The sequence below is a fragment of the Epinephelus lanceolatus genome, chromosome 24 (genome assembly GCF_041903045.1).
Source record: "Epinephelus lanceolatus isolate andai-2023 chromosome 24, ASM4190304v1, whole genome shotgun sequence".
In the NCBI taxonomy this organism is placed as follows: domain Eukaryota; kingdom Metazoa; phylum Chordata; class Actinopteri; order Perciformes; family Serranidae; genus Epinephelus; species Epinephelus lanceolatus.
The window spans coordinates 1,626,034-1,653,772 of NC_135757.1; the positions used below are offsets into that span (position 1 = coordinate 1,626,034).

General features: G+C 41.4%; 2 protein-coding genes and 1 pseudogene across 4 annotated transcripts in view; all 3 read left to right on the top strand.

Annotated features, from left to right (window-relative positions):
- Positions 1-626: 626 nt before the first annotated feature.
- LOC144458283 (protein NLRC3-like) lies at positions 627-26,880 on the top strand (annotated as a pseudogene). Its single transcript, XR_013490472.1, has 12 exons — positions 627-943; positions 4,658-4,772; positions 4,858-4,974; positions 9,031-9,126; positions 10,206-10,284; positions 10,428-10,656; positions 10,764-12,567; positions 12,676-12,849; positions 16,849-17,022; positions 17,770-17,943; positions 20,710-20,756; positions 26,023-26,880. The product of XR_013490472.1 is annotated as a protein NLRC3-like (transcript).
- LOC144461894 (cytolytic toxin-beta-like) lies at positions 17,857-21,677 on the top strand. The gene is made up of 3 exons (XM_078165790.1): positions 17,857-17,943; positions 20,710-20,756; positions 20,879-21,677. The coding sequence occupies exon 3, from the start codon at positions 20,947-20,949 to the stop codon at positions 21,424-21,426; it is 480 nt and encodes a 159-aa protein (XP_078021916.1). The 5' UTR covers positions 17,857-17,943; positions 20,710-20,756; positions 20,879-20,946; the 3' UTR covers positions 21,427-21,677.
- LOC117250005 (NLR family CARD domain-containing protein 3-like) overlaps positions 23,303-27,739 on the top strand; it is a 36,805-nt gene continuing 32,368 nt past the window's right edge. The window contains exons 1-2 of one of the 2 annotated variants that reach the window (XM_078165732.1): positions 23,303-23,532; positions 23,639-23,779. In XM_078165732.1, the coding sequence (XP_078021858.1) occupies positions 23,396-23,532; positions 23,639-23,779 (278 nt within the window). In that variant the 5' untranslated portion in view covers positions 23,303-23,395. The remainder of the gene's footprint in view (positions 23,533-23,638; positions 23,780-27,739) is intronic. The other variant, XM_078165730.1, reaches the window with a different exon arrangement.

The following is a 27,739-nucleotide window of genomic DNA, read 5'->3' on the forward strand; positions in this document are numbered from 1 at the left end:
CCTGGAGGAAACCCACACTGACACAGGGAGAACATGTCAGAGCACCTGGAGGAAACCCACGCTGACACAGGGAGAACATGTCAGAGCACCTGGAGGAAACCCACGCTGACACAGGGAGAACATGTCAGAGCACCTGGAGCACTCTTTGCTGTAAGGTGACAGTGTATTTTAACCACTTTACATTTAGATACTTTAACTTCAGTAATGTTATGAATGCAGGACTTTTACTCGTAGTGGAGTATTTTCACAGTGTGGTATCAGTACTTAAATACTGCAGTCAAAGCTGTGAATACTTCTTCCAGCCTAGGTTATAGTTTCACCTGTCAGCTGCTGGTTTCTGGTGTAATGGCTCCCTCTAGTGGACATCAGCAAGAACTACAAGCAGAGCTGCAGACACAAATACAGACATGTTGACATGTTTTTTCCCTGTAATATCATTATTCTAATTTATTTATTTATTTAACATTTTAACCTTTTTTTCAAATTGAATTTAATGTTTTAATTTTTAATATCCCTGCTGCATTATTGTGTCATTTCCCTCCTGTCCTTTACATCCTGTTGGGTAGTTTAATCTACAGCAATGCATCATGGTCTATAAGATCATTATGTGTTTGTCCTGTGGGAACCACGCATCTGTAAAAAGTTTGTGACGAGGAGTTTTCCAGCTGATCCAAGAGGGTTTTTAAAGAATTTATTTTATAAAGGAAGACTTCATCCTTAAGTTTATCACAAACATTTAACATCAGCACATCTGGAGATACGTGGTTTTCACTGGACACAAAGAAACTAATCTATCATCAGACAACTGTAGCAGCACCTCCGAGCGGACATGACTCATGTTTAAAAGCCGCACCTCTCTGACTGTTTCCTGTTCAAAGTTTACTTTCACTTTCAATGGTCGTCTGACGCAGCTTGTTTTCTCCATCTGAACCTCCAGCTGAAGGTAATGTAACACGTCATGTAACGTTTGATTCATTAACTCAAGCTGTGGAAACAGCAGAAATTTAAACTAACACGAGTCTGACTTCACTGGAAACTCGGGACAAAGGAGGTCTAACAACTGTTATTCCGTCGCAGAGAGCCGCCATGTTGGCTGCACATGTAAAGTGACAATAATAATGAGGTGAGTTAGTGTCAGTGAGTGCTCCGTCATTATATTCCCACTGTGGGACTGATTTGGAGTGCGTCACTAAATGCGCCGGCGCTGCTCTAACAGGACCTAGCTCTGCTCTTTCTGTCACTTTGGATTTAAATGTGATCGATTGTCAAAGCAGATAGTTTGAATATATTCTGGAGGGGGTGATCTGCTCTTTTCACCTTGTTGAACCATTATTAAACGTCTTACAGTAACAACCAGACATTATTTGATCAACAAATCAACTACTAGTTCCAGGCTGCATCTGTTTAAAAAGGAGACACATAAGCACGAGGAAGAAACAAAGTTAATACAAAAATAAATCAATCAAATCAATCAACCAAAATGAAAATAAAATCAAATGACCTTTTATGCTTTTGTAACTTTAAGAGGTGGGAAGTAATTACATTTACTACAGTATGATCTGGAAGTGCTTGTAGAATATTTCTGGTTACATGTAGTTACTTTTGCTGTGCTCTGAATATCAGATTTACATCAACTTAGTAATGAAGTGGAACAATCTGTTTCTATCTTACTGATAATTAGAGTTTTAATGTTTCTTCATGTCTGTTAATTTTTGTATTAGTTTTTTACATCACTGACCTCATGATGGGTTTTTTCTCAGTGCTTCAGGGCCCAGATGCATAAATGATGTGTACGCACAAAAAACCTTCAGAAAGAGTGCTAATGCTGATCTTTGATTGAGTTGACTGAGTCTGAGCTGTTTTCAGTTCCAGAACAGCTGATCAGCATCAACTCAATCAACTCTGAGTATGTTCAGTCTGAGGGAGGTGTGTTCACGGTGAGCAATGAAAGCCAACATCAGTGGAGTGCAGATAACGTGATTTTCAGTGGCAGAAAGCAGAAAGACTCTTATTTGATCCCAAACTGAACTGCAGATTTTAACGGCTGTGTATGTGGACCTCAAACATGTCTGCAAAATAAAATGTAACAAGTCAGCTGCAGCTAAACAGCACCAGATGGGATGGGAACAGATTACAGAGTGTGTTAATAGGTAATGTGAAGTGATGTTATGTAACGTGATGAGTTAATGTGTCTAATATACAGAAAATACAGAAACATTTTTATATCTTAACAGTGTTCATATATTTCATTAAATCTTCATATTCAGCTGTAATCTGATGGAGCCCAAACACACTGGGCAGAGACTCAAAATCAAACACAGATATTAAACAGACTGGTGAGAAATTTAACCTCTACTGACGTCATTCTGTCAACATGAGGCTGAGGTTCACTGAATTGCTGAACTGCTGTGAAATGACTTCTGATTCACGTAATGTCCTTTATTCTCAGATGGAGCTATGATGGGATGGAATCTTTAAATATATGAAAAGTATTCATGAATCATTGCATCATGTATTCACGTAGATTAATTTCTTATTAACACTGGCAAATAGGGCTGTGTGATATAACAATATATATCGTGTGACCAGAGAAAAATGTCTATTGTTTATATCATTGTGGCGCAAATTACACTTTTCACGGCAATATTTTTTGTCATTTGGAGTCTGTCCATCCTTTGCACGGATCACATTGATAAATTACTCTTCTTGGCTTTTTAATTCGCAAAGCTTTTACGGCACGTACAGTAACATAACGACTTTAGTTGTCGTCAGTTGAACCGCTGTCTGTCTCTGCTGCGCTGCACACGCTGAGGGCTCAGCCCCGCAGCGCTGAGAAAGAGAAGAGAAGCAGTGAGACGGCAACAATAAATGACCCCTTAGCCCATATTCAGACCAGATCAGGTGGTGCAGAGTACAGCTTTTTATTCATTGGATTAAAATGTATGGGGTCAGATCAGTCTCATAATGAATGAACTCACGCAGGGTTTTTCACGAATGCACACGCTCTGGTTCACAAATGTAATGTTTATGCAAACTTGTAATCTAAATTCGGAAATGCACACGATCTGTTTCACAAGTATTATTTTGAGGCACACTTGTAATATAAATTCACAGATCATGCAAATCGCTGAATGTGCATTTTCAAACTGCTTCTCATTTGTGAACCTCTCTACATTTGTGAGAGAAATCTGTGTGGTGAATTTTGAGACTCCCCTGACGTCGCAGGTCAACGAACGTCACCATTGGCTGATAAATCTGTCAATCAAATTTATGATTCTGATTGACAGATTCATCAGTTAATCAGGTGTGTTCGCTTTCAGCCAATTGTATGGCTGTATTCATAGTTTATGTTCATTCAAACATGTTATTTGGCTAAGCAGAATGCTTCAACTCATTATAATTCAATAACATTGCATGATTTACAACGAGGGGATAATAAGATAAGTGTGTTAACAGCAGGCTGAGATTGATCCATGTCTCTTCCACCGTTTCAGTCTAGCGCGTCTTGTTTGAACACTGCAAACAGTAGCTCAGTAGCTCTGCGATTGGTTTAAAAGTGTGGAGATAATGTAAGGAGCCATACGATTGACTGAAAGCGAACACACCTGATTACCTGATGAATCTGTCAATCAGTTTTATGATGTTGCAGGTCTGTCCGTTGACCTGCAACGTCAGGTGAGTCTCAAAATTCACCACACAGATTTCTCTCACAAATGTAGAGAGGTTCACAAATGAGAAGCAGTTTGTAAATGCACATTCAGGGATTCGCATGATCTGTGAATTGATATTACAAGTGTGCCTCAAAATAATATTTGAGAAACAGATCGTTGGCATTTCCGAATTTATATTACAAGTTTGCATAAACATTATATTTGTGAACCAGAGCGTGTGCATTTCCCAATTTATATTACAAGTTTGCATAAACATTATATTTGTGAACCAGAGCGTGTGCATTTGCGAAACAGATCGTGTGCATTAGTGTGTCCAAAATACAACTGTGAACCAGAGCATGTGCATTCGTGAAAAACCCTGCGTGAGTTCATTCATTATGAGACTGATCTGACCCCATAAAAATGTGCTATATCTGGATAGATATCATTATCAGGATATGAAATTACCTATATCGGGATATGAGATTTTGCTCATATCGCCCAGCTCTACTGACAAACCTGCAGTTTTGTGGAATTCCTCTGTGATGATCCGTTCTGATTTATGCCCAGGGAAAACCACATGTCTACACGGTCTGGGCAGAAATGAGTCCTGACCTAATACGGCGGCGGTAGTGATGCATCCCACAATCCCAGAGCAACATCTACATGAATATATCTATGGTTTTAGTCATGGATCTACAGAGATTTTTAGGCCTCTGGTCCCTGGAGTCTCACCTCCACATTGAAAAGGGTGGATGTGACAGAAAGAAATGAGACAGAGGATTCAAATGTAAATGGTGCTCCATGCATGGTGTGTGTGCTGGGCTGCAGCTGGATGACTCCATCTAGTGGAGTGATAGTAGAAGTAGAGCAGCTGCTGTCTGACTGCATTCAGCTGACACTGATATGAAAGAGAAAATAACAGCAGCTGATCTTTTGACAGGAGAAATGATGTAAAGGAGGATTTGAGTTGATGTGCAGATGAATGATGTGTGTTTCCTCTCCAGATGAAAGTGTGTGTGAGTTGAGCAGCATGAATCGGTGTGAGGACAGAGAGGAGGGAGTCCCTCCCTCTAAAACCACTCTGTGTGGGGAACATGACAGCCAGACCAAAGCTCAGAGGTGAGATGAGGATCTCTAACTGTCCATGACTCTTCTCCATGTCACAGCTCAGCACTCAAACCTCTCTGTGTGTGTTGTGTTGAAGCCCAGAGAAGCAGCTCACACCAGACGAACCTGGACCTGAAACTGGACCTGGACCTGGACCTGAAGTTGGACCTGAAACTGGACCTGAACCCAGCTGTGTATCCATGAAGAGTGACAGGTCTATGTATTGTGATATTAATATTACTGACTCATGTTTTAACTCTTATTTATCCAGTTAAATTTTTATTGAACTTGTATGTTTATTTTCAACATAATTTCAGCTGCCCAATATAACCAGTCTTGTAGTCCTGTAGACCTCAACTTAATATTAAACCTACATTGGTCCATGTGTGTGTATATATATATATATATATATATATATATATATATAATATATATATACGCTCATCATCATCTCATTGTTATCATGGAAAAAAGATAATTTGCAAAAAACTTTTCATCATAATTTTTGTCATTAAAATTAACACTGGCTTCCTGAAATGTCACTGCAGTTAATGCAGGTTACATGCTGGCAAAACCTGGTCTTATTAGGAGAGACGGCATTCATCCCACTTTGGATGGAGCTGCTCTCATATCTAGAAACCTGGCGAAGTTTATTAGTAATTCAAAACCCTGACAACCCAGAGTTGAGATCAGGACTCAGAGACGCAGTCCTATACGCCTCTCTGAGCTTCTAGTTCAGTTACCCAGCCATAGTTTTCATAGATTTATACAAACGGTGTCTGTCCCCCGACCACCTAAATTATCTAAATCTAAAATTAAACAAAGAGGAGTTGTGCATAACAACCTCATAAAAATTAAAACCTCTTCTGTGACAGAAAGACAAAACAGGAGAATTAAATACGGACTGTTAAATATCAGGTCTCTATCGTCTAAAGCAGTGTTGGTAAACAAATTAATATCAGATAATCATATTGATTTACTCAGTCTCACTGAAACCTGGCTGTGTCAAGATGAATATGTCAGTCTCAATGAATGAAAAAAGGAGTTGCAGCCATTTTTAACTCTAGTCTGTTAATCAGCCCTAAACCTAAACTAGACTATAATTCATTTGAAAGCCTCGTTCTTAGTCTTTTACATCCGACCTGGAAAACCTCGCAGCCACTTTTATTTGTTATAGTGTACCGTGCTCCTGGCCCGTATTCTGAATTTGTATCTGAATTCTCAGAGTTTTTATCCAGTTTAGTTCTTAAATCAGATAAAGTTATTATTGTAGGCGATTTTTAACATTCATGTCGATGTTGATAATGACTCCCTGGCTACCGCGTTTATCTCATTATTAGACTCCATTGGCTTCAGTCAGGGTGTACATGAACCCACTCAATGTTTTAACCATACCCTCGATCTAGTTCTGACGTATGGAATTGATAACCTAACAATCTTTCCACAGAATCCCTCGCTATCGGATCATTATTTGATTACTTTTGATTTCTTTTTACTCGATTACACACCACTCAGCAACAGTTACTATACTAGATGTTTATCAGATAGTGCTATCGCAAAATTTAAGGAAATTATTCCTCCGTCGTTAAATTTAATACCATGTCCTTCAGTAACAGAGGTTTCCTGTACCGACTTTAACCTCTCCCAAATTGATCATCTTGTCGATAGTACCGTAGACTCGCTGCGAACAACACTCGACTCCGTAGCACCTCTTAAAAAGAAGTTAACAGAGCAAAGAAAGTTTGCTCCTTGGTATAACTCTCAAACCCGTAAGTTAAAACAAATATCATGAAAATTTGAAAGGAATTGGCGATTAACCAAACTGGAAGAATCTCTTTAATCTGGGCAGACAGTCTCAAAATGTATAAGAGGGGCCTCCGCAATGCCAGAGCAAACTATTACTCAGCATTAATAGAAGAAAACAAGAACAACCCCAGGTTTCTTTTCAGCACTGTAGCCAGGCTGACTGAGAGTCAAAGCTCTATTGAGCCTTGTATTCCTTTAGCCCTTAGCAGTAATGATTTTATGAGCTTTTTTAATGACAAAATTCTAACTATTAGTGGCAAAATTCATGACCTCCTGTCCTCAGATAGTACCTATCTAACCTCAAACACAGCTGTAAGACCTAATTTATATTCAGATTGCTTCTCCCCAATTTCTCTTCAAGAATTGACCGCAGTGATTTCTTCATCTAAATCATCAACGTGTCTCTTAGACCCCATCCCAACTAGGCTATTTAAGGAGGTCTTTCCTTTAGTTAACACTCATATATTAGATATGATCAATATATCCTTATTAACAGGCTATGTACCACAGTCTTTTAAGGTAGCTGTAATTAAACCTCTACTAAAAAAGCCCACCCTGGATCCAGAGGTGTTAGCCAACTATAGACCAATATCTAATCTTCCCTTTATGTCAAAGATCCTTGAGAAAGTAGTCGCAGACCAGCTGTGTGATTTTCTCCAGGATAATAATTTATTTGAGGAATTTCAGTCAGGATTTAGAGTGCATCATAGCACTGAGACAGCACTAGTTAAAATTACAAATGACCTTCTGATTGCTTCAGACAAAGGACTTGTCTCTGTTCTTGTTTTATTAGATCTTAGTGCGGCGTTTGACACTATTGACCATCAAGTTCTGCTACAGAGACTGGATCACTTAATTGGCCTAAAAGGTTCTGCACTAAGCTGGTTTAAATCTTATTTATCTGATTGTTTTCAGTTTGTTCACGTTCATGATGAATCATCCTTACATACTAAACTTTCTTTTGGAGTTCCGCAAGGTTCTGTGCTCGGACCAATCCTATTTACTCTTTATATGCTTCCTTTAGGTAACATCAATAGAAATCACTCTGTAAATTTCCATTGTTATGTGGATGATACACAGTTGTATTTATCGATGAAGCCAGAAGAAAGTAATCAATTAACTAAACTTCATAACTGCCTTAAAGACATAAAAACCTGGATGAGCACCAATTTCCTGATGTTAAATTCAGACAAAACTGAAGTTATTGTTCTTGGCCCCAAACAACTCAGAGACTCTTTATCTGATGACAAAGTTTCTCTAGATGGCATTGCTCTGGCCTCTAGCACTACCGTAATAAACCTTTGAGTTATATTTGATCAAGATTTGTCTTTTAATTCTCATTTAAAACAAACCTCACGGACTGCATTTTTTCATCTGCATAATATTGTGAAAATTAGGCCTATCCTGACCCGAAAAGATGCAGAAAAATTGGTCCACGCTTTTGTTACCTCTAGGCTGGATTACTGTAACTCTCTATTATCAGGTAGCTCTAGTAAGTCCTTAAAAACTCTCCAGCTAATTCAGAATGCAGCAGCACGTGTACTAACAGGAACTAAGAAACGAGATCATATTTCTCCTGTTTTAGCTTCTCTGCACTGGCTCCCTGTAAAATCCAGAATTGAATTTAAAATCCTACTGTTAACTTATAAAGCTCTAAATGGTCAAGCTCCGTCATATCTTAGAGAGCTCATAGTGCCATATTATCCCACCAGAACACTGCGCTCTGAGAACGCAGGGTTACTCGTGGTTCCTAAAGTCTCCAAAAGTAGATCAGGAGCCAGAGCCTTCAGCTGTCAGGCTCCTCTCCTGTGGAATCATCTTCCTGTTACGGTTCAGGAGGCAGACACCGTCTCCACATTTAAGACTAGACTTAAGACTTTCCTCTTTGATAAAGCTTATAGTTAGGGCTGGCTCAGGCTTGCCCTGTACCAGCCCCTAGTTAGGCTGACTTAGGCCTAGTCTGCCGGGGAGTTTTTCCTTATCCGCTGCGAGGGTCCTAAGGACAGAGGGCTGTAAAGCCCTGTGAGGCAAATTGTGATTTGTGATATTGGGCATTATAAATAAAATTGATTGATTGATTGATTGATTGAACACTTTAACTTCAGGGGAAACAATCTAATTTATTGCTCCATAGAGTTCTGTATCTGACAGCACCAAACTGGAGAAAGTTTTTTAACAATAGATTTGTTCATTCAGTGTGTTGCAGCTCCACCTGGAGGCTGCCTGTAGACTTGTATTGTCACTCCACAGTCTCTGCTGTGTTGATCCTGATGTGTCCTTTTAGGGAGTGACGGTGTCAGAGCCTACGATATCTACATATCAACTCTGTACTCATTCTGAATTCACATTATGATCCGTTCCACCTGAACTTGACTGAACTTTTCTTGTTGATAGCTGGTAGTTTCTCCAGAAGCTACTGTGGCTGGAAGTTAAAAAAAATCCTCTTTGTTTGTTTGTCCTTCAGGATCCATCAGAGACCAGACTCACCTGCACCCAGCTGTGTGTCCTTCAAAAGTGACCGGTCAATGTATCAGCCTATTACATTTAAAGCTGGACAACAGTAAGCTGAATGTAACATTGATGTTTTAACTACTATTGTGTCACAAACCTGAGAAGGTGAGAGCTTTTGTCTCAGAGTGTGAGGTTGTTTTGTAGAAGCAGTAAGTTGGCTGTTTGTTACCTGGCAGTACTGAGCAGTAACTGTAGACTCAGAGTCAAAGATCCCTGAGGAGGGAGTGGATCATCACTCCCCAATCTCAGTGCTGACACTGAGAATTTTCAATGTGATGAGAAGGAGTTTGAACTGGAGTCGATGACCTAAAAGCTGCAGAGAGCCGCAGACCAGACGGTGGATTCTCAGTGGGATCAGCTGTACTAACAACACTTGGTTATCAGAGGGAATGATCTGATTCAGTGTTCTTATAAAACATGAGCTGAATGATGATTGACCTTGTGTCTGTCTCTGTGTGGACAGTGTCTCTGTGTGGACAGTGTCTGTCTCTGTGTGGACAGTGTCTGTCTCTGTGTGGACAGTGTGTGTCTCTGTGTGGACAGTGTTTGTCTCTGTGTGGACAGTGTTTGTATCTGTGTGGACAGTGTTTGTCTCTGTGTGGACAGTGTCTCTGTGTGGACAGTGTGTGTCTCTGTGTGGACAGTGTTTGTCTCTGTGTGGACAGTGTCTCTGTGTGGACAGTGTGTGTCTCTGTGTGGACAGTGTCTGTCTCTGTATGGACAGTGTCTGTCTCTGTGTGGACAGTGTCTCTGTGTGGACAGTGTCTCTGTGTGGACAGTGTTTGTCTCTGTGTGGACAGTGTCTGTCTCTGTATGGACAGTGTCTGTCTCTGTGTGGACAGTGTCTCTGTGTGGACAGTGTCTCTGTGTGGACAGTGTGTGTCTCTGTGTGGACAGTGTCTGTCTCTGTATGGACAGTGTCTGTCTCTGTGTGGACAGTGTCTGTCTCTGTATGGACAGTGTCTGTCTCTGTGTGGACAGTGTCTCTGTGTGGACAGTGTCTCTGTGTGGACAGTGTGTGTCTCTGTGTGGACAGTGTGTGTCTCTGTGTGGACAGTGTCTCTGTGTGGACAGTGTCTCTGTGTGGACAGACATAATGTGAGCTGATTGTTGATGATTCCTCCACAGAGTGGACCAGGAGAGCTCAGAGGTTCCCAGTGGTCAGTCTGCCCAGCAGCATCAAACACACCTGGACTCCATATTTATGGTCTGTACATGTACAACAACTACTTTGACATCTATTCTGTTCACAGTCATCTCCATGCTGCACTTTTTACACCAGTGGATTGTCAGTGTGTCCAACATGGATCTGATGTTTGATTGTGTCATTCATATAATATTCTGTTCCAGCTGCTGGAGGAGAACATCCTCACTTTTGTGAAGAACGAGCTGAAGAAGATCCAGAAGGTTCTGAGTCCAGATTACCCAGAATGCTTAGAGAGTCAGAGGGGGGATGAGGAGGTGTTGGAGGGTGAGGATGAAGAGCAGAGGAGGAGCAACAGAGAGGCATTTCTGAAGATCACACTGCACTTCCTGAGGAGAATGAAGCAGGAGGAGCTGGCTGACTGTCTGCAGAGCAGTACGATGAATTTGCTAAAGATTTAACATGGTGGATTAATTGGATGTGTTTATGTATGCATTATTGTGGACATTTAACTAATTGTTTTCTTTATAAATCACTTCCAGAACTTCTTAGTTATCATGTAGGACCTCCTGTTGCTGTTTGTCAATATCAACTCAAGTCTAACCTGCAGAAGAAGTCCCAGTGTGTGTTTGAGGGGATCGCTAAAGCAGGAAACCCAACCCTTCTGAATGAAATCTACACAGAGCTCTACATCACAGAGGGAGGGACTGCAGAGGTCAATGATGAACATGAGGTCAGACAGATTGAAACAGCATCCAGGAAATCAGACATACTCGAAACAACCATCAGACAAGAAGACATCTTTAAAGGCTCACCTGGAAGAGATGAACCAATCAGAACAGTGATGACAAAGGGAGTGGCTGGCATTGGGAAAACAGTCTTAACACAGAAGTTCACTCTGGACTGGGCTGAAGACAAAGCCAACCAGAACATACAGTTCACATTTCCATTCACTTTCAGAGAGCTGAATGTGCTGAAAGAGAAAAAGTACAGCTTGGTGGAACTTGTTCATCACTTCTTTACTGAAACCAAAGAAGCAGGAATCTGCAGGTTTGAAGAGTTCCAGGTTGTGTTCATCTTTGACGGTCTGGATGAGTGTCGACTTCCTCTGGACTTCCACAACAATGAGATCCTGACTGATGTTACAGAGTCCACCTCAGTGGATGTGCTGCTGACAAACCTCATCAGGGGGAAACTGCTTCCCTCTGCTCGCCTCTGGATAACCACACGACCTGCAGCAGCCAATCAGATCCCTCCTGACTGTGTTGACATGGTGACAGAGATCAGAGGGTTCACTGACCCACAGAAGGAGGAGTACTTCAGGAAGAGATTCAGAAATAAGGAGCAGGCCAAAAGAATCATTGTCCACATCAAGAAATCACAAAGCCTGCACATCATGTGCCACATCCCAGTCTTCTGCTGGATCACTGCTACAGTTCTGGAGGATGTGTTGAAAACCAGAAAGAGAGGAGAGCTGCCCAAGACCCTGACTGAGATGTACATCCACTTCCTGGTGGTTCAGACCAAAGTGAAGAACATCAAGTATGATGGAGGAGCTGAGACAGATCATCACTGGAGTCCAGAGAACAGGAAGATGATTGAGTCTCTGGGAAAACTGGCTTTTGATCAGCTGCAGAAAGGCAACCTGATCTTCTATGAATCAGACCTGACAGAGTGTGGCATCGATATCAGAGCAGCCTCAGTGTACTCAGGAGTGTTCACACAGATCTTTAAAGAGGAGAGAGGACTGTACCAGGACAAGGTGTTCTGCTTCGTCCATCTGAGTGTTCAGGAGTTTCTGGCTGCTCTTCATGTCCATCTGACCTTCATCAACTCTGGAGTCAATCTGATGGCAGAACAACAAACAACCTGCTATGAATCTGAAGAGACACATCTCCACCAGAGTGCTGTGGACAAGGCCTTACAGAGTCCAAATGGACACCTGGACTTGTTCCTCCGCTTCCTCCTGGGTTTTTCACTGCAGAGCAATCAGACCCTTCTACAAGGCCTGCTGACACAGACAGGAAGTGGCTCACAGACCAATCAGGAAACAGCCCAGTACATTAAGAAGAAGATCGAAGAGACTCCCTCTGCAGAGAAAAGCATCAACCTGTTCCACTGTCTGAATGAACTGAATGATCGTTCTCTAGTGGAGGAGATCCAACAGTACCTGAGTTCAGGAAGTCTGTCCAAAGAGAAACTGTCTCCTGCTCAGTGGTCAGCTCTGGTCTTCATCTTACTGTCATCAGAAAAAGATCTGAATGTGTTTGACTTGAAGAAATACTCTGCTTCAGAGGAGGCTCTTCTGAGGCTGCTGCCAGTGGTCAAAGCCTCCAACAAAGCTTTGTATGCACATCGATATTTGTCCAAAGTGAAAATATTTTAAATGCACAAAGACATGTTCAGCAGGAAAGAATAATTACGACATTTTATGACTTAACATTTCCTCTCCAGACTGAGTGGCTGTAACCTCTCAGAGAGAAGCTGTGAAGCTCTGTCCTCAGTTCTCAGCTCCCAGTCCTCCAGTCTGAGACACCTGGACCTGAGTAACAACAACCTGCAGGATTCAGGAGTGAAGCTGCTTTGTGCTGGACTGGAGAGTCCACATTGTGCTCTGGAAATTCTCAGGTCAGATGAAGACATTGTTGGTTGTAACTGATTTGTAATATTTCTTAACCAGCTCAATGCACTTTCAACAACCTCAGGTCAGGATTTGAATGCATGCATCCTAGTCTTGGTCACAGTGGCAGCAGGCAAGGTATACTATGCCTCCTACTCCCTAGCCATGCTCTCTGGCTACTCCAGGGGGGTTTTGATGCATTACAAGTAGGGTTGGGTCGGTTCTCGGTGATACCAATTCAGTCCGGTACTCCGTCTTGGACTGGGTTTTATTTTTTGAGACCAACTGGACTGCGCACTCAGGCAGAACGTACACAGAGCGGACGCCATGGTGACACTGGTGCGCGGACTTAGCTCCACGCACCAGTGTCACACAAAAGACTGTTCGGCATGTAGTTTTCACATCGCGGGGATTTTTCATGGACATTTTTACACGTAGTCCGCTCTGCTTATAGTAAGCCTGAGTCTGTGAGCACCTGTGTCTGCCTCTTCACCAAGCGCACAGCAAGCAGGATAGAGAGGGGAGTGGGGCGGGGACTGAGCTAGGAGGTGCGAGTGCGCATGCGCCTCTACTGTAGCCTGGAGTTTGTTTAATAGTGACGGGGAGTTGATAATGGCGGACAATTTAGTCTCGACGAAATCAAGGAATGCGCCACTATGGCAACACTTAAGCCAGACGAAGGAGGCAACCCTTGTTTGCACTGATTGAGTAAGCTGCAAAATTTATTTGTAAGGAATAAAAGAAACAACTTGTTACTGTCAATCTGTTGTCATAAGGTCGTTTTTTATTTTAAATGAGTCAATTGCACCCCCAAGTGGCAAAAATCCGGTATTACCGACTTGATGCGGTTTTTTACAACAACCGGACCGTTTTTTTTTCTCATACCGACCCAACCCTAATTACAAGATGTGATAAATTATTCCTCAAGGGTCTTCAGGGTCTTTCCTAGGGCTCCTCTTTGTTTGACATACTTGGAATGCCTCAATAGGGAGACATTAAGGAGGCATCCAAATGTGATGCCCAAACCATTTTAGCTGACTCCTTTTAACCTGAAGGAGCACCTGTTTTACTCAGAACATTCTCTGTATTCTCCTTTATCCTTGACCAATCTCAAAAGGTCAGCCCCGACACCCTAAAGTGAAATTAATTTGGCTGCTGGTATATGATATCGCTCTTGTGGTTATAAAGCTCAGGACTATAGGTAAAGTTGGAACACAGAGATGGGCCTTCAGGTTCAGCTTCCTTCACCATGACAGTCTGATACAGTATCCACAGTGTCCACTGTAGACGGGTCACCAATATGATCGCTGATCTAATGCTGATTCTCACGCGTGAACATGATCTTGAGCTCATTAATTAGGAGTAGTGACACACTCCCAGTCCAAATGGACCAATCCACTGTTTTCCAATAGAGTACCATGGCCTCAAACCATCCCAGTGTACAAGTGCGTGAAATGTAGTCCATTTACCACGAATGCAACAGAGCCATGTCATCCTCAAAAATCAGAGATGCAACCTTGAGGCCTTTACATTGTTGGATGCTCTCCACACCTTGGTTGAGCCTGGAGATAATGTCCATAAAAATCACAAAACTTGATAAAGCACAAACATGGCAGGGCCCAATGCTCACTAAAGACACGCTTGTATTTTTAATGAGAATGCAAACTGGGCTCTCAATCCACCTTAACAAGAAGAGAATAGCTCATTATAACTGTCCTGGTCCCGCTTACAAATTCCATATTCTTGTGACCCCTCCTATAAGGATAAACAAGTGGTCCACTGTTCAGATATCAGGATGGAATCTGTATTGCTCCTCCTGCATCACAAGTGTTGAAATAGTAGGACCACCTGGTCTTCTGCTCAGCACATCTGCCATGCCACTGTGACAAATCTGAATCAGCCGGTTTGCATAAAATCAAACCATTAAAACCTTGACACCTGACTTTCCCTGCAGACGTGCTCAGCTGTTCCCACTTTCCTTATCAGCCCTGCATATATATACAAGCCCATTTCCACCCAGCCGGTTTGCTAGTTTGTCAGTGTTACCTTGGTGCTCATATTTTGCATTCAATCCTCTATTAGTTTTTATCCTGTAACCTGGATCTGTACCTGCCCGTCTATCTGCCTACAGCTTTTCTTTGCCTTTCCGCTGTTTGTCTGTGGGTTCTCAGCCATCTGTTTTTGAATTTGCTACCCCTGCTATTTGATGTGAGCCAAATACACAAGTGAAACATAGATCCTTCTCAACTTAGAAATTTGAGATGTGCTACCTTTTTACATTGTTTTGGTATATGCTGATTGGATTTTCAGTTTAGTACTCTGCTGAGAATCTCATTGTTGAAGCGCTATCTCATTTTTCAACTAGATATATAATAGAAATAAACTCATGCTCAGACAATAAGTCTAGATGCAAAAAAGCTTTTGATTCTGTGAGGTGGAGCCTTCTATTTAGATTTATGGAAAATCAAGGCTTCAATAAAACAATACTCCAAGTCATAGCAATATCATATAATTGACTGTCAGCTCATTTACAGATCAGCGTGAAACTCTCAGACGCTTATACTAGAGTGATCAACCAGACATGGTTGCCCCTTAAGTTGCATTTTGTTAGCAACTTTTATTGAGCTGCAGGATCAAGGAATAAGGCAAGATAATGCGATAAGGGGAATAAAATTGGCACCAGATTAACAGAAATTTGCTGTATTTGCTGATGATGCATTGGTGTATCCAGACAGCTTAAAACAGCCCTTATTAGTGATGAATATGGTGATAAAGTGATGGCATTTTATATCCAAAATGTCAAAGGTCAACTTCACTTTGACATCATAATGTTCTGCAGAAACACTTTTCTGGCCATTATTCAGTTTCATAACTCAGGAACAGTGGGTGAGATTTGGACAGATACTAGGTTGGTGACACTAATCTGAGGTGCCCACCTTAAAACTATAGTTTGTGTAAGCTCTTCTGTGGTGCCAGGTTGAATATGTGTGTGAAGCATCCACGTTTCAGAATATGCACCTTATTTGAAGCAACATTTTAAGCATTGTCAGCTGTCATGGTGACCTATGACTCTTGATTGACATAGATGTAAACTGTAACTGCAACTTCACTGGTTCGCAGAGGCATACAGCCGCAAGGCGGCAATTCTGGTTTTCTAAATGCAGTCAGGAAACATGTTCCTGTAATGCCAAAAATCCTAAATGTCATCCTCAACTGAGATAAGTCAAGATTTACAAAAACTTTTGCATTGAGGTCCCTGAACCACATGTCTCCTGGCATCAAATTTGAAACTTTCATACTGAGCTCCTCTTAATGAGATGTGATGTTTCTGATTGGTCAGTAATTCAACAATTCAACCACAGATCATTCTCATCTTATGATGTTGAGACATTGTGTATCATTGCGCTGTAGCTAAGAGGAACACCTGTCTGCTGAAATTTTCACCTACTCTCTGGCAACACGGCAACTTCCAGTATCAAGGTTTTCATTCTGTTTCTCACAAAAACAACCCTGATTATGTGTCTTCTATGTTCAGCAAAGAGTGACCATTCTCTTTTCAAGTATTGCATTATTTGAATAACATTATATCCGTCAGTACATTCTTACAGAAAATCGCCTCTTAGCATTCCTGCTACACCTGGTCCTGGTAGCATTAAGAAGGATCGTACTGAGCTGGGCACTAAGAGCATGTCATTGTCACCAGAACTCCCTCTGGTGCTGGGGTTTCCCAATTTGCAAAGATACTTTTTGTAGATCACCATTCTGTCATACCTGCATTCAGTGCCATTATTATGTATATCGGGATTGTAAATTTGACTTGATAGAGGGGCTTTCATTTTTTTTTGCTCTGATTCATCTTCACACAGCAAACCGAGAGGATATCTAGCTGATCTGAGAAAGCTCATCCACATATTGATATCATGTAATTTTAATTATGTCATGCACGTATATTCCTAGTTCAGTAATTATGATAAGTTTGATATTGTTTTTGATTAATTTCTCCTTAGACTGAGTGACTGTAACCTTTCAGAGAGAAGCTGTGAAGCTCTGTCCTCAGTTCTCAGCTCCCAGTCCTCCAGTCTGAGACACCTGGACCTGAGTAACAACAACCTGCAAGACTTGGGAGTGAAGCTGATTTGTGCGGGACTGGAGAGTACACATTGTACTCTGGAAACTCTCAGGTACAATCAAGTTATGGGTTGACCTGGATTACTTGAGATATTCCTATAGCTATGTTTCAAACAGCCTCTCTCATCAGTAGTTTTGTTAGGATTTTAAGAGTTGAATTTTTTTAACATTGTGCTCTCACTGAATATTAGGGCTGCAAGTGAGTCACAGTCAAATCAGATATGGCTGTTCTATTTAAATATTGGATTGTTTATTACTTTATGCCATTTAGAGTTTGAGGATTTGAATGCGATTCGGCAGGATGTTCAGGGTGATAGTGACATTCATGTAATATACTAAGTAAGCTAACTACACTAATGACAGATTAGAAGTGCGCAACATTTTTTGTCAACACTAGCCAGATACTGTTTGGTATTGAGCTGCTGTGAGCTGCAAATTCAACATTTCTAAGGAGAAGGCATAAAATATTGTTAATTTGGAGCCTGACCTGGCGAAACTTCTCTTCCTCTGTACAGCTGCCTCTGCCTCACAGCTGCTTGTACCAGCGTGAATGCGACGAGTGCTCACTCTGCAGCTATTTAGGCACCAAAATGTCCCCAGAAATACAGCGCAAACTGATTGAAAAAACTGCTCGCCTTGTACAAATCTCCGTCAACTGAGGGGTCTCCAACTGATGACTTGAATCTCCGACATTCAGGGGGCAGCCCTACTGAATATTGCTTTTTAGGAGTCTGTATCACTACCCTAACCCTCACAGGACCCTCAAATAATGTGATGTGTATTGTTTTGTGTGTTTGCAGTCTGTCAGGCTGTCTGATCACAGAGGAAGGTTGTGCTTCTCTGGCCTCAGCTCTGAGCTCCAACCCCTCCCATCTGAGAGAGCTGGACCTGAGCTACAATCATCCAGGAGACTCAGGAGTGACGCTGCTGTCTGCTGGACTGAAGGATCCACACTGGAGTCTGAACATTCTCAGGTATGAAGAGACTTTCTGCAGGCACAGACACTCAGTATGATAGAGGAGGAGGAGCCAGAAACCTTTTTAACTGCCACACTGATCATCTGATCTTGTTACGCTAAGTTAACAAAGGCGACTGTCAAACTGATTTTGTGTATATCAATCTGTCTGCCTAATATTTTCTTTGCACATTTATGCATGGTCAAGGATCTCTTGTGGTTGTTAGGGGTACATCGATCCACATCGATACATTGATTCATTGATTAACGATCTGATTATATGGATGCAAAATGAAAACATCTATCCATATCGTCATCTTAAAGATACACATTTATTTTGAAATTCACATAGTACGTCTGTGTCACCATTTCTGGGCAAGTGCGCCTCCGCTCAAACAACAAACAGGGCTCAGAAATAAAATGGTCAAATCATATTCTAGTTAGTTTTTGTGAGTTGATGTAAATGATTGTGTTAGATGGGCATGTGATATCGCGTCATATCGATCGCAGGCTCCTGAATCAAATCGAATCGAAATGAAATCGTATCGTGACAGACTTTGTGATATTTGCAAACATCGTATCGTCATCCAAACAAATCGATATTATATCGTATCGTGATGAAGCTGGTGATTTACACCCCTAGTGGTTGTGGTGATTCAAGATTGCTGAAATCCAGTTTTATTGACTATTTCATACATATACAAAATCACATTACAAAAGTATAGAGCAAAAGGCATTTCTGTAATTGTCTGCTACATTTTGACCTTTGTCATCGGTAAAAATCATAAATAAAACATCCATAGAAAAGTTTGGTCTCATTTTGAACCGGAGTGTCTGCAGATTAATTCCATACCTGATATGTTATGATCCGCTAAAGTTAGGCATGATACGAGATTAATAGATCTCAGTTATCTTTGCTGCAGTTTCGACCGTAAGGAAGGCGGGAGGGAGAATTTTACTGGGCAGAGCTGCTCTGTATGCATTAGCTTTGGTGCCCACAAATGTGACTTAATGCTTCTCTTAGTATTTTTCTTGACTTTTAAAGCGTCATAGCAGCAAAGCCAGGAATGATGATTGTCTCCAACATTCTGCCGCATAAATTCAGGAGGTCTTTTTTAATTTAGTCACTTCTTTTTGCTAAGGTAACACTATCAGGCTGTTTTCCTTCATGCAGGTAGAGTGGCTAATTTTGGTTCGTAAGTACTCTGTTTTTGTCAGCATTACTCCAAAGTTCAGTTTCTTTCAAATCAGCCATAGCTCATTTGCATGATTAGTGAAGAAGGACTCTATGTAGGATATGAATATATGGGCCCAAAAACCCAGGAGCACGAGGAAGTCCAAGGAGACTTGTTTGGCTTGGGGAGCAACTTTCATGGCAATGAGCAAGGTGCCATCTTTGAATGTTGTATCCCACTGGTTCTCAAACTATGGTATGTGTACTCCTGGTAGTGCACGAGCTTCCTCTAGTGGTATGCGAAGGAATCTCCAAAATATTAAAAATAATAATAATTGCTGTCAAAATACGACAGAATTTTAAATTAAGACTAACAAATTAATTAAATTAAGATTAACAATCAAGTGTTTAATCCGAGTCTCATTTATCCAGTTGGATGCTCATTACTTCACAAACACAACCGTTAACTAAAATGTAACAAGATAAAACACTTGTGCCTACAAGTAGTATGAGCTCTAGGGAGGGTGAACCCTTGGGTGTTTTTATGCACTCTCTTTCAAGTGTACAATATCACTGATGACACGTTTTAATGTATTTATTTTAAATACATTAATATATGTAATTTATGTACATTACTGGGGGTGATCCTTTGTAAGCCCTTTGGAGCTTTCCTGCCTTTGAATATTTAGACTTAACTTTATCGCTACTGTAAAATCTCTGTGTTAGTCATCATAAGTTACATTCTTTTTAAATATTTGAACTATATACATGTGATGAGTTTGTTGACTGTTCACACTTATTGTTTCTTGTCTTTGTCACATATATTATAGTTTTCATTTTCTGCCAGGATTGTCACAATATATGATTTTTACTTCATTTCACTGTTGTTTAATTTCTTTTTAATTGACATTGAGCCTTTTTCTTGTTACTAAATATGTGAATGACTTAAAGTAGTATATATTTACATCATTTTCATTTGCCGTTTCTTTCTATGTGGTTTTTGTCTTGTAGGGCTACAACAATATATCATGTGACCTGCATTGCATGACCCCTATCTGAGTTCTTAAATTGCACACCTGTTTCTAATGCATTTTACAGCCCAATGAAGACTCTCTAGCCGAAAGGCATTGGTTTATCCATGTATTAATAAAGGATTTGTAACTGCAGTCAGAGTGCATTGGATGCGTTTTCTGACTGCCTGCCTGTACCATGGACTTTCACACTAGTGAGCTGGCCAGTCGTTGTTTATTTTTTATCTTTAGTATGAGCTCGACTTGAACAGAGTTCAAACATACACACGCTCAGGCACGCCACTCAGCCAGGCATGACACTATTTGTAGTGACAAGTTTTAAATCATAGCGTTTTAGCAAAAGGTCATGTGAAGTACTGAGCATCTGACTGGATAAATGAGTCTTGGGTTATACTGCAGGAGTCGGTTGAGAGTTTTGTTGTTGTTAAATGTGGTCCATACCTCAGTTCATGGGGAATATTCACCTTTTTTGGATGAACATAACATTTTTGTAGGTGACGTATTAAGTGAGAGTGATGTAATGTCCATGTGTGCATGCTGAAAGAGGAAGTGCTGCTCTGACCCCCCCTCCTTCTTTCAGGGTGGAGCCTGGTGGAGTCCGATGGTTGACACCAGGTCTGAGGAAGTGTAAGTGGGTTTTTCATTTGATCTTCAAACTGTGACATCACTCATTCAAATCTCTGATGTCATCATCAGAGTGATGATAGATGAATAACTGCAGCTGTATTGTGTCTTCTTCTCTCCATCAGATTCCTGTGAACTCGCAATCGACACAAACACGGTAAACCGAAAGATTGAAGTGTCTGACGACAACAAGATGGCGACATGTGTGGATGAGGAGCAGCCGTACCCTGATCATCCAGACAGATTTCACTACTGGCCTCAGCTGCTGTGTAGAACTGGTCTGACTGGTCGCTGTTACTGGGAGGTTGAATGGAGGGGAAATGTGTCTTTAGCAGTGACTTACAAACGAATCGGCAGGAGAGGAGAAAGATCTAAATGCAGGTTTGGAGAAAATGATCTCTCCTGGAGACTGGGTTGCTCCGATGATGGAGATTACTATGTCTCTCATAATAACAAAGGGACATCCATCCCCTCCTCCTCCTCTGTCTCTGGTAGAATAGCAGTGTATGTGGACTGTCCTGCTGGCACTCTGTCCTTCTTCAGAGTCTCCTCTGACACACTGATCCACCTCTACACCTTCAACACCACATTCACTGAACCTCTTTATCCTGGGTTTGGAGTCTGGTTTGGAGTCAAATCATATGGTTCCTCATTGTCTCTGTGTTCTCTGTAGGAGGGAGTCTCCTCTGGATAGAGAAAGCTCCTGCCGGCCAGATCAGTGGGGTCTATACAGGATCACACATATTTTTATTCAGAATGACTGAAGAGATTCTTCATGTACATTGTAAACTTCTTACACTTCCTTTCCTTTGAAGACTGTAGCTACGATCATTAAATTATGGAAATGCCGTTGACTTGTACCTTCTATCAAGTTTTGTTTTAAGTTCCGTCTCTTGTCTCAATAAAACGTAATGCTGTCTGTGAGTGCGTGTTTTATTTTCAGTTGAAATATACAGTATATTGCTAAAAGTTTGTGGACACTTTTGTCACTAAATTTAGTACCCTGAACCTTGTAGTTGTCATTTTTTACAGAGCATTCCCTGGTCATTTTGGGCAGGGTTTACCCTGGTGTCATTTATTAATCTAATCCCTTTGGTTTTAAGGTTTCTTTGATAGTTTTTATACTGGTAGTCACCAAGGTTGTCCTTTGTTGCAGTGTATATTCTGGTAGTCAACCTAGTTGTCATATTTTACAGTGTATACCCTGGTAGTTAACTTTGTTATCATTTTTTTAAGTGTAGTCAGACAAAACTGAAGTTACTGTACATCAGAGACTATTTGAAGAGGTAGTTTCTCTAGATGGCATTGCTCTGGCCTCGAGCACAAATGTAGGGAACCTCAGAGTAATATCTGATCAAGGTTTGTCCTTTAACTCCCACATAAAATAAACTTCAAAGACTGTGTTCTTTTACCTGAGTAATATCACAAAACTATCCTGGCTGAAAAAGATGCAGAAAAACTGATCCATGCACTTCCAGGCTGGATTACTGTAATTCCTTATTATCAGGTTGCTCCAATGAGTCTCTTAAGACTCTCTAGCTGATTCAGAATGCAGCAGCACGTGTACTAACAGGAACTAAGAAACGAGATCATATTTCTCCTGTTTTAGCTTCTCTGCACTGGCTCCCTGTAAAATCCAGAATTGAATTTAAAATCCTACTGTTAACTTATAAAGCTCTAAATGGTCAAGCTCCGTCATATCTTAGAGAGCTCATAGTGCCATATTATCCCACCACAACACTGCGCTCTGAGAACGCAGGGTTACTCGTGGTTCCTAAAGTCTCCAAAAGTAGATCAGGAGCCAGAGCCTTCAGCTATCAGGCTCCTCTCCTGTGGAATCATCTTCTAGCGTATTATGCAATTAACGATGGATTAATTTGCTAATTATTTCTCCATTAATCTTCAATGATTGTGTGGTGTGTGAAAACAGTGAGAAATGCCATCACAATTAGCTTCCTGTCCTGTTTACTGTGTCTGTTATTGTACTTAGATTGTTTTCAGTAAAGTGAAAATTTACTGAGTTTTGCTGATTTTTCTACCGTATCGTTTTTATTGTTTTTTGTATTGCTTTATTGTTTATTGTTGTCCGTCATGTGTTTGACAGACAAACAGCCTGTGTGGAATCAACCTGAAAGAAGACAAGATGTGTCCAAACTCTGCTGCATCACATGGATGAAATATTGTTGCATCACCTTGTAAATATGTAGAATAGTGTACTGCAGCATGTGCTGTATGTGTAGAGCCATACGTCACTGAAAGTTGGCTTTGTTTGTCTTTAGGGTTCGACATGTCGCTGGATTATTGATTTATATTTCTTCAGCTGTCAGAAAACAAACCAGCATAGAGTCACACACAACACCACACTAATGTTTCCTCTGAAGCCTCAAAAGATAAAATGAAGTGATCTGAAACGTGTTGGTTTCTAGTCGAGTTAAATAAGTTGTGTGTTGCGACAATACTTGACCCTCTTCTATTGTTGTCAGTTATCAATTCTTATTCAGAGTTTATTTTGGCTCCTGATTTAAATGGAATCTTTTGACAGCAGCTTTCAGCTGACACTGATATGAAAGAGAAAATAACAGCAGCTGATCTTTTGACAGGAGAAATGATGTAAAGGAGGATTTGAGTTGATGTGCAGATGAATGATGTGTGTTTCCTCTCCAGATGAAAGTGTGTGTGAGTTGAGCAGCATGAATCGGTGTGAGGACAGAGAGGAGGGAGTCCCTCCCTCTAAAACCACTCTGTGTGGGGAACATGACAGCCAGACCAAAGCTCAGAGGTGAGATGAGGATCTCTAACTGTCCATGACTCTTCTCCATGTCACAGCTCAGCACTCAAACCTCTCTGTGTGTGTTGTGTTCATAATGAATTCATGTGTCCATCAGGATCCATCAGAGACCAGACTCTGCTGGACCTGGACCTGGACCTGGACCTGGACCTGAACCCAGCTGTGTGTCCTTAAAGAGCGACAGGTCAATTGATCGATACATTGATTTTAAAGTCCATCAGCCCTCTGCTGCAGAGAGGTGAGCTCTTAATAACATTATAATTTTACTGATTCATGTTTTCACTGTGTGAGGAAGTGTAAGTGTGTTTTTAATTGATTCATGAAAACAAAGCATCTTCAAAATGTGTCAGCTTTTCTAACAAACTGTACTGCATGTTGCAACTTTGAGGTGTTTGCGGGGGCAAGTGAATCTTACAAACTAGTTGTGATGCTGTCTTGGATTAGGAGCCTGTTGTTATGAGCATTCAGTGTATCTGACAGAATTAGGATTTGTTTTTGATGGTGGGGGGAAGGGTGGGGGCTGACAGCTGTTGCTGCCATTGGACGCAGCTTTGAAGGACCGTCTCAGTGAGTCGCTCTCCTCCTGCTGTCTCTGCTCAGTTAGCACGAGCTAACACAGCAGCAGTGAGTAACATCTGACACCGAGCCGGTAAACTGTCCTAATGAGCTCACACTGACACCAAAACGTCTCCAGTCTGTCATTAAACCCGTTAAAGGGATATTCAGCTGATTTCCAACCAGTTTTGTATCATAACAATGTGGGTAGTTTGTGTCAGTGAACTGTGGTAAACTTCCCTCCATCTGACCAGCGCCCAGATCTCCCTGCTCATCTCTCAGCTCACATCTTTATTCTCTGGCTCTCAGGCTGTTGCTCCAACTACAGATTGTGCTTCAACATTTTCATGAGCTCACTCACTGATCGAGAGAGAGCCCCCTGAGTGAGAGCAAACAGTTTGAGCAGAAGCAGAGCAAATCTAAGTGCCAGCAGGGGCTGTTTGAGTTTTGAGGGAGAGAAAAAACAAAACCTGAATCAATGAATTTTGCTCTCAAATTAAAGACCATGTTGTTGATTAAAGATAGAAATAAAGCTCCATGGCTGGCCACCATCATGTGCCAAAACAGACAAGCTAACATCACATCACCCACCAGTGGGAGTGTTTATTGGTCAAATGCAGTGCAGTGCATTCTGGTAGTTGTAGGTTTTCTTCCTTTTGAGCAAAAGCAAATCCCACAGTCCTTTTCCTCTGTTCTCTCTGGTCATGTAGCACCAAGTTTAAAAGTGTTTGTGTCTTTCTACTGCAGACAGCCCAGTTTTATGAGAAGACCATCTTTCCAGCAGTGAAATACTTCTTTAATAACCACACACAGTTGAGCAGATGACACACAGCTGTACATGGCCGTGTCTCCTGATGACACAGGGCCAATTGATGCCCTTTTTAACTGTATTTTAGATATCAAGTCATGGATGGCAGTGAATTTCCTGCAGCTCAACCAGGACAAAACACAGGTCTTAGTTTTTGGTCCTGAAGGCAAGAGAGAGAAACTTTTAGCAAAACTACAAGATTTTAAACCTTCACAATGTGTGAAGAACCTGGGCGTCATTTTTGACTCTGAGCTTAGTTTTATTCCACACATCAAAAATGTAACAAAGACAGGTTTTTATCATCTTAAGAATATAGCCAGAGTCCGCCCGTTTCTCTCTCAGGCTAACACGGAGGTGCTGATGCATGCTTTTATCTCTTGTTGTTTAGACTATTGTAATGCCCTGCTCTCTGGTCTTCCCAAAAAGACCATCTCTAACCTGCAGCTACTCCAAAACTCAGCCACACGAGTGCTGACGAGGACCAGAGGGCGGGCGCACATTACAGCAGTTTTAAAATGGCTGCATTGGCTCCCTGTGTGTTTCAGGATGGATTTTAATGTTCTTTTATTAGTTTTTAAATGTCTTAACGGTCTTGGGCCATCTTATTTATCTGACCTGCTTTTATCATATCAACCCTGGCGGACCCTGAGGTCCTCCGGCACCGGCCTTTTAATCATTCCAAGAGTTAGAACTCAAACCCACGGGGAGGCTGCATTCAGCCATTATGGCCCTCACTTATGGAACAGCCTGCCAGAGAGCATCAGGACTGCAGAGACTGTTGATGTTTTTAAAAGGAGGCTCAAGACTCACCTTTTTAATTTGGCTTTTAACTGATTTCTTCTACTCTTCTTTTATTATATTTTATTTATTTATTAATGTCTGATGTTCTTAATGTCTAGGTTTAAATGTGTGTGTGTGTGTGTGTGTGTGTGTGTGTGTGTGTGTCTGAGTGTGTGTGTGTGTGTGTGTGTGTTTAAAAAGTCACATTTGTGGTAAAGTTGTGGTGATTGGATGAATTTGAGTTCAGTGTTGTGATGGCAACCTCCTGGAGGAAGTGATCAATGAACAGATGATAGATGAATAACTGCAGCTGTATTGTGTCTTATTCTCTCCATCAGATTCCTGTGAACTCACCATCAACACAAACACAGTGAGCAGAAACCTCAAACTGTCTGACAACAACAGGAAGGTGACATGTGTGGAGGAGGTTCAGTCATATCCTGATCATCCAGACAGATTTGACTGGTGTCCTCAGCTGCTGTGTAGAACTGGTCTGACTGGTCGCTGTTACTGGGAGGTCGAGTGGAGAGGAGGGGTTTATATATCAGTGAGTTACAGAGGAATCAGCAGGAGAGGAGACAGTGATGACTGTGTGTTTGGAATGAATCATCGGTCCTGGAGTCTGATCTGCTCTGATGATGATGGTCGTTACTATGTCAGGCACAATAACAGAGGAACAGAGCTCTCCTCCTCCTCCTCCTCCTCCTCCTCTGGTAGAGTAGCAGTGTATGTGGACTGTCCTGCTGGCACTCTGTCCTTCTTCACAGTCTCCTCTGACACACTGATCCACCTCCACACCTTCAACACCACATTCACTGAACCTCTTTATCCTGGGTTTGGGTTCTTCTGGCCTGGTTCCTCAGTGTCTCTGTGTTCTCTGTAGGAGTGAGAGTCTCCTCCTGTTAGAGAAACCTTCTCACTGCTGAACACATCAGTTGAGTGTGTACAGGATGTCACACAGCTGATGTTAGTTCTGTCCCACCATGTGTCCCTGGTTAGATTCTGGTGGGGGACCTTTGCTTTATGTCCCACCCCTCTCTGTCTCTCTCTGTGTCCATGTTTGCTGTCTGCAGCCCCGACGTATCTGTAAAGGCAACATGTAAATGATGGATGATCAAATCAATCATTGTTTATGACACTGAACTTCTGAGCACATTGTCCCTGACTGTGTGTGAATAAAGACTTTATACTGCTGACTCATCATTGTTTGTTGTGTCTCACTGATGTCAAACTTTACAAACTTCAGACTGACTCTACTTTTTCTACTGAGTCTGATAAAACAAGGTGACCAGCTTCATTTATTTGTTGTTTTACAGCACAATGAAATGTGTGCTGTAGCTCCTTCACACTGCACACACACACACACACACACACACAAAGCATATATACACACATTTTCATTCCATAATATATGCAGTTACTTATATAGAAATGATCATTATGGATGGTTTGTTAAATGTGTTTAAAACTCATTTCAGCTCTAAGTTTGACTTTTCTCTGTCTAATGCGTCTTCTCTGTCTTTATGTCTCTCTTGTGTTTTGTGACGGCTCCTCTGCTTGGTGCTCTTTGCTGCTGTGGAGCTTTCTGTCTCCAGGGCTGCAGACCTGTTTGGAGGGTCATCAGCAGCAGGAGTCACACCTGGGCCAGGTTCAAAGATGGACATCACCCTCTTGATCAAAGGTCAGTGTAGCGATTACCCCTCCGGTCCCCCTCGGACGGAAAACGTCCTTTTCAGTCATTTTTCACTTTTTATTTTTTGATAACTTTGGCTGTGTTCATGCATATAGCATGACATTTGGTCACAAACCTTATTTTTGGTGATATTTTCCCCCATTTTTTTTTATTTTCCCCACTGAAACCCATTAAAATGACATTTTTTGATTCCCCTTCAATTTACATAAAAAAACAAAGAATGGTGAAAAACAGAACAATCAAAAAAAAAAAAACAGATGGGGCCAATTTCCATTTTTGGGGCCCTGCTGTCTTTTCAATGCAATTCCTGGTTTGGCCACTTGAAGCACTATAGGCCCCTAACAGGGAGGGCAAATGCAGAG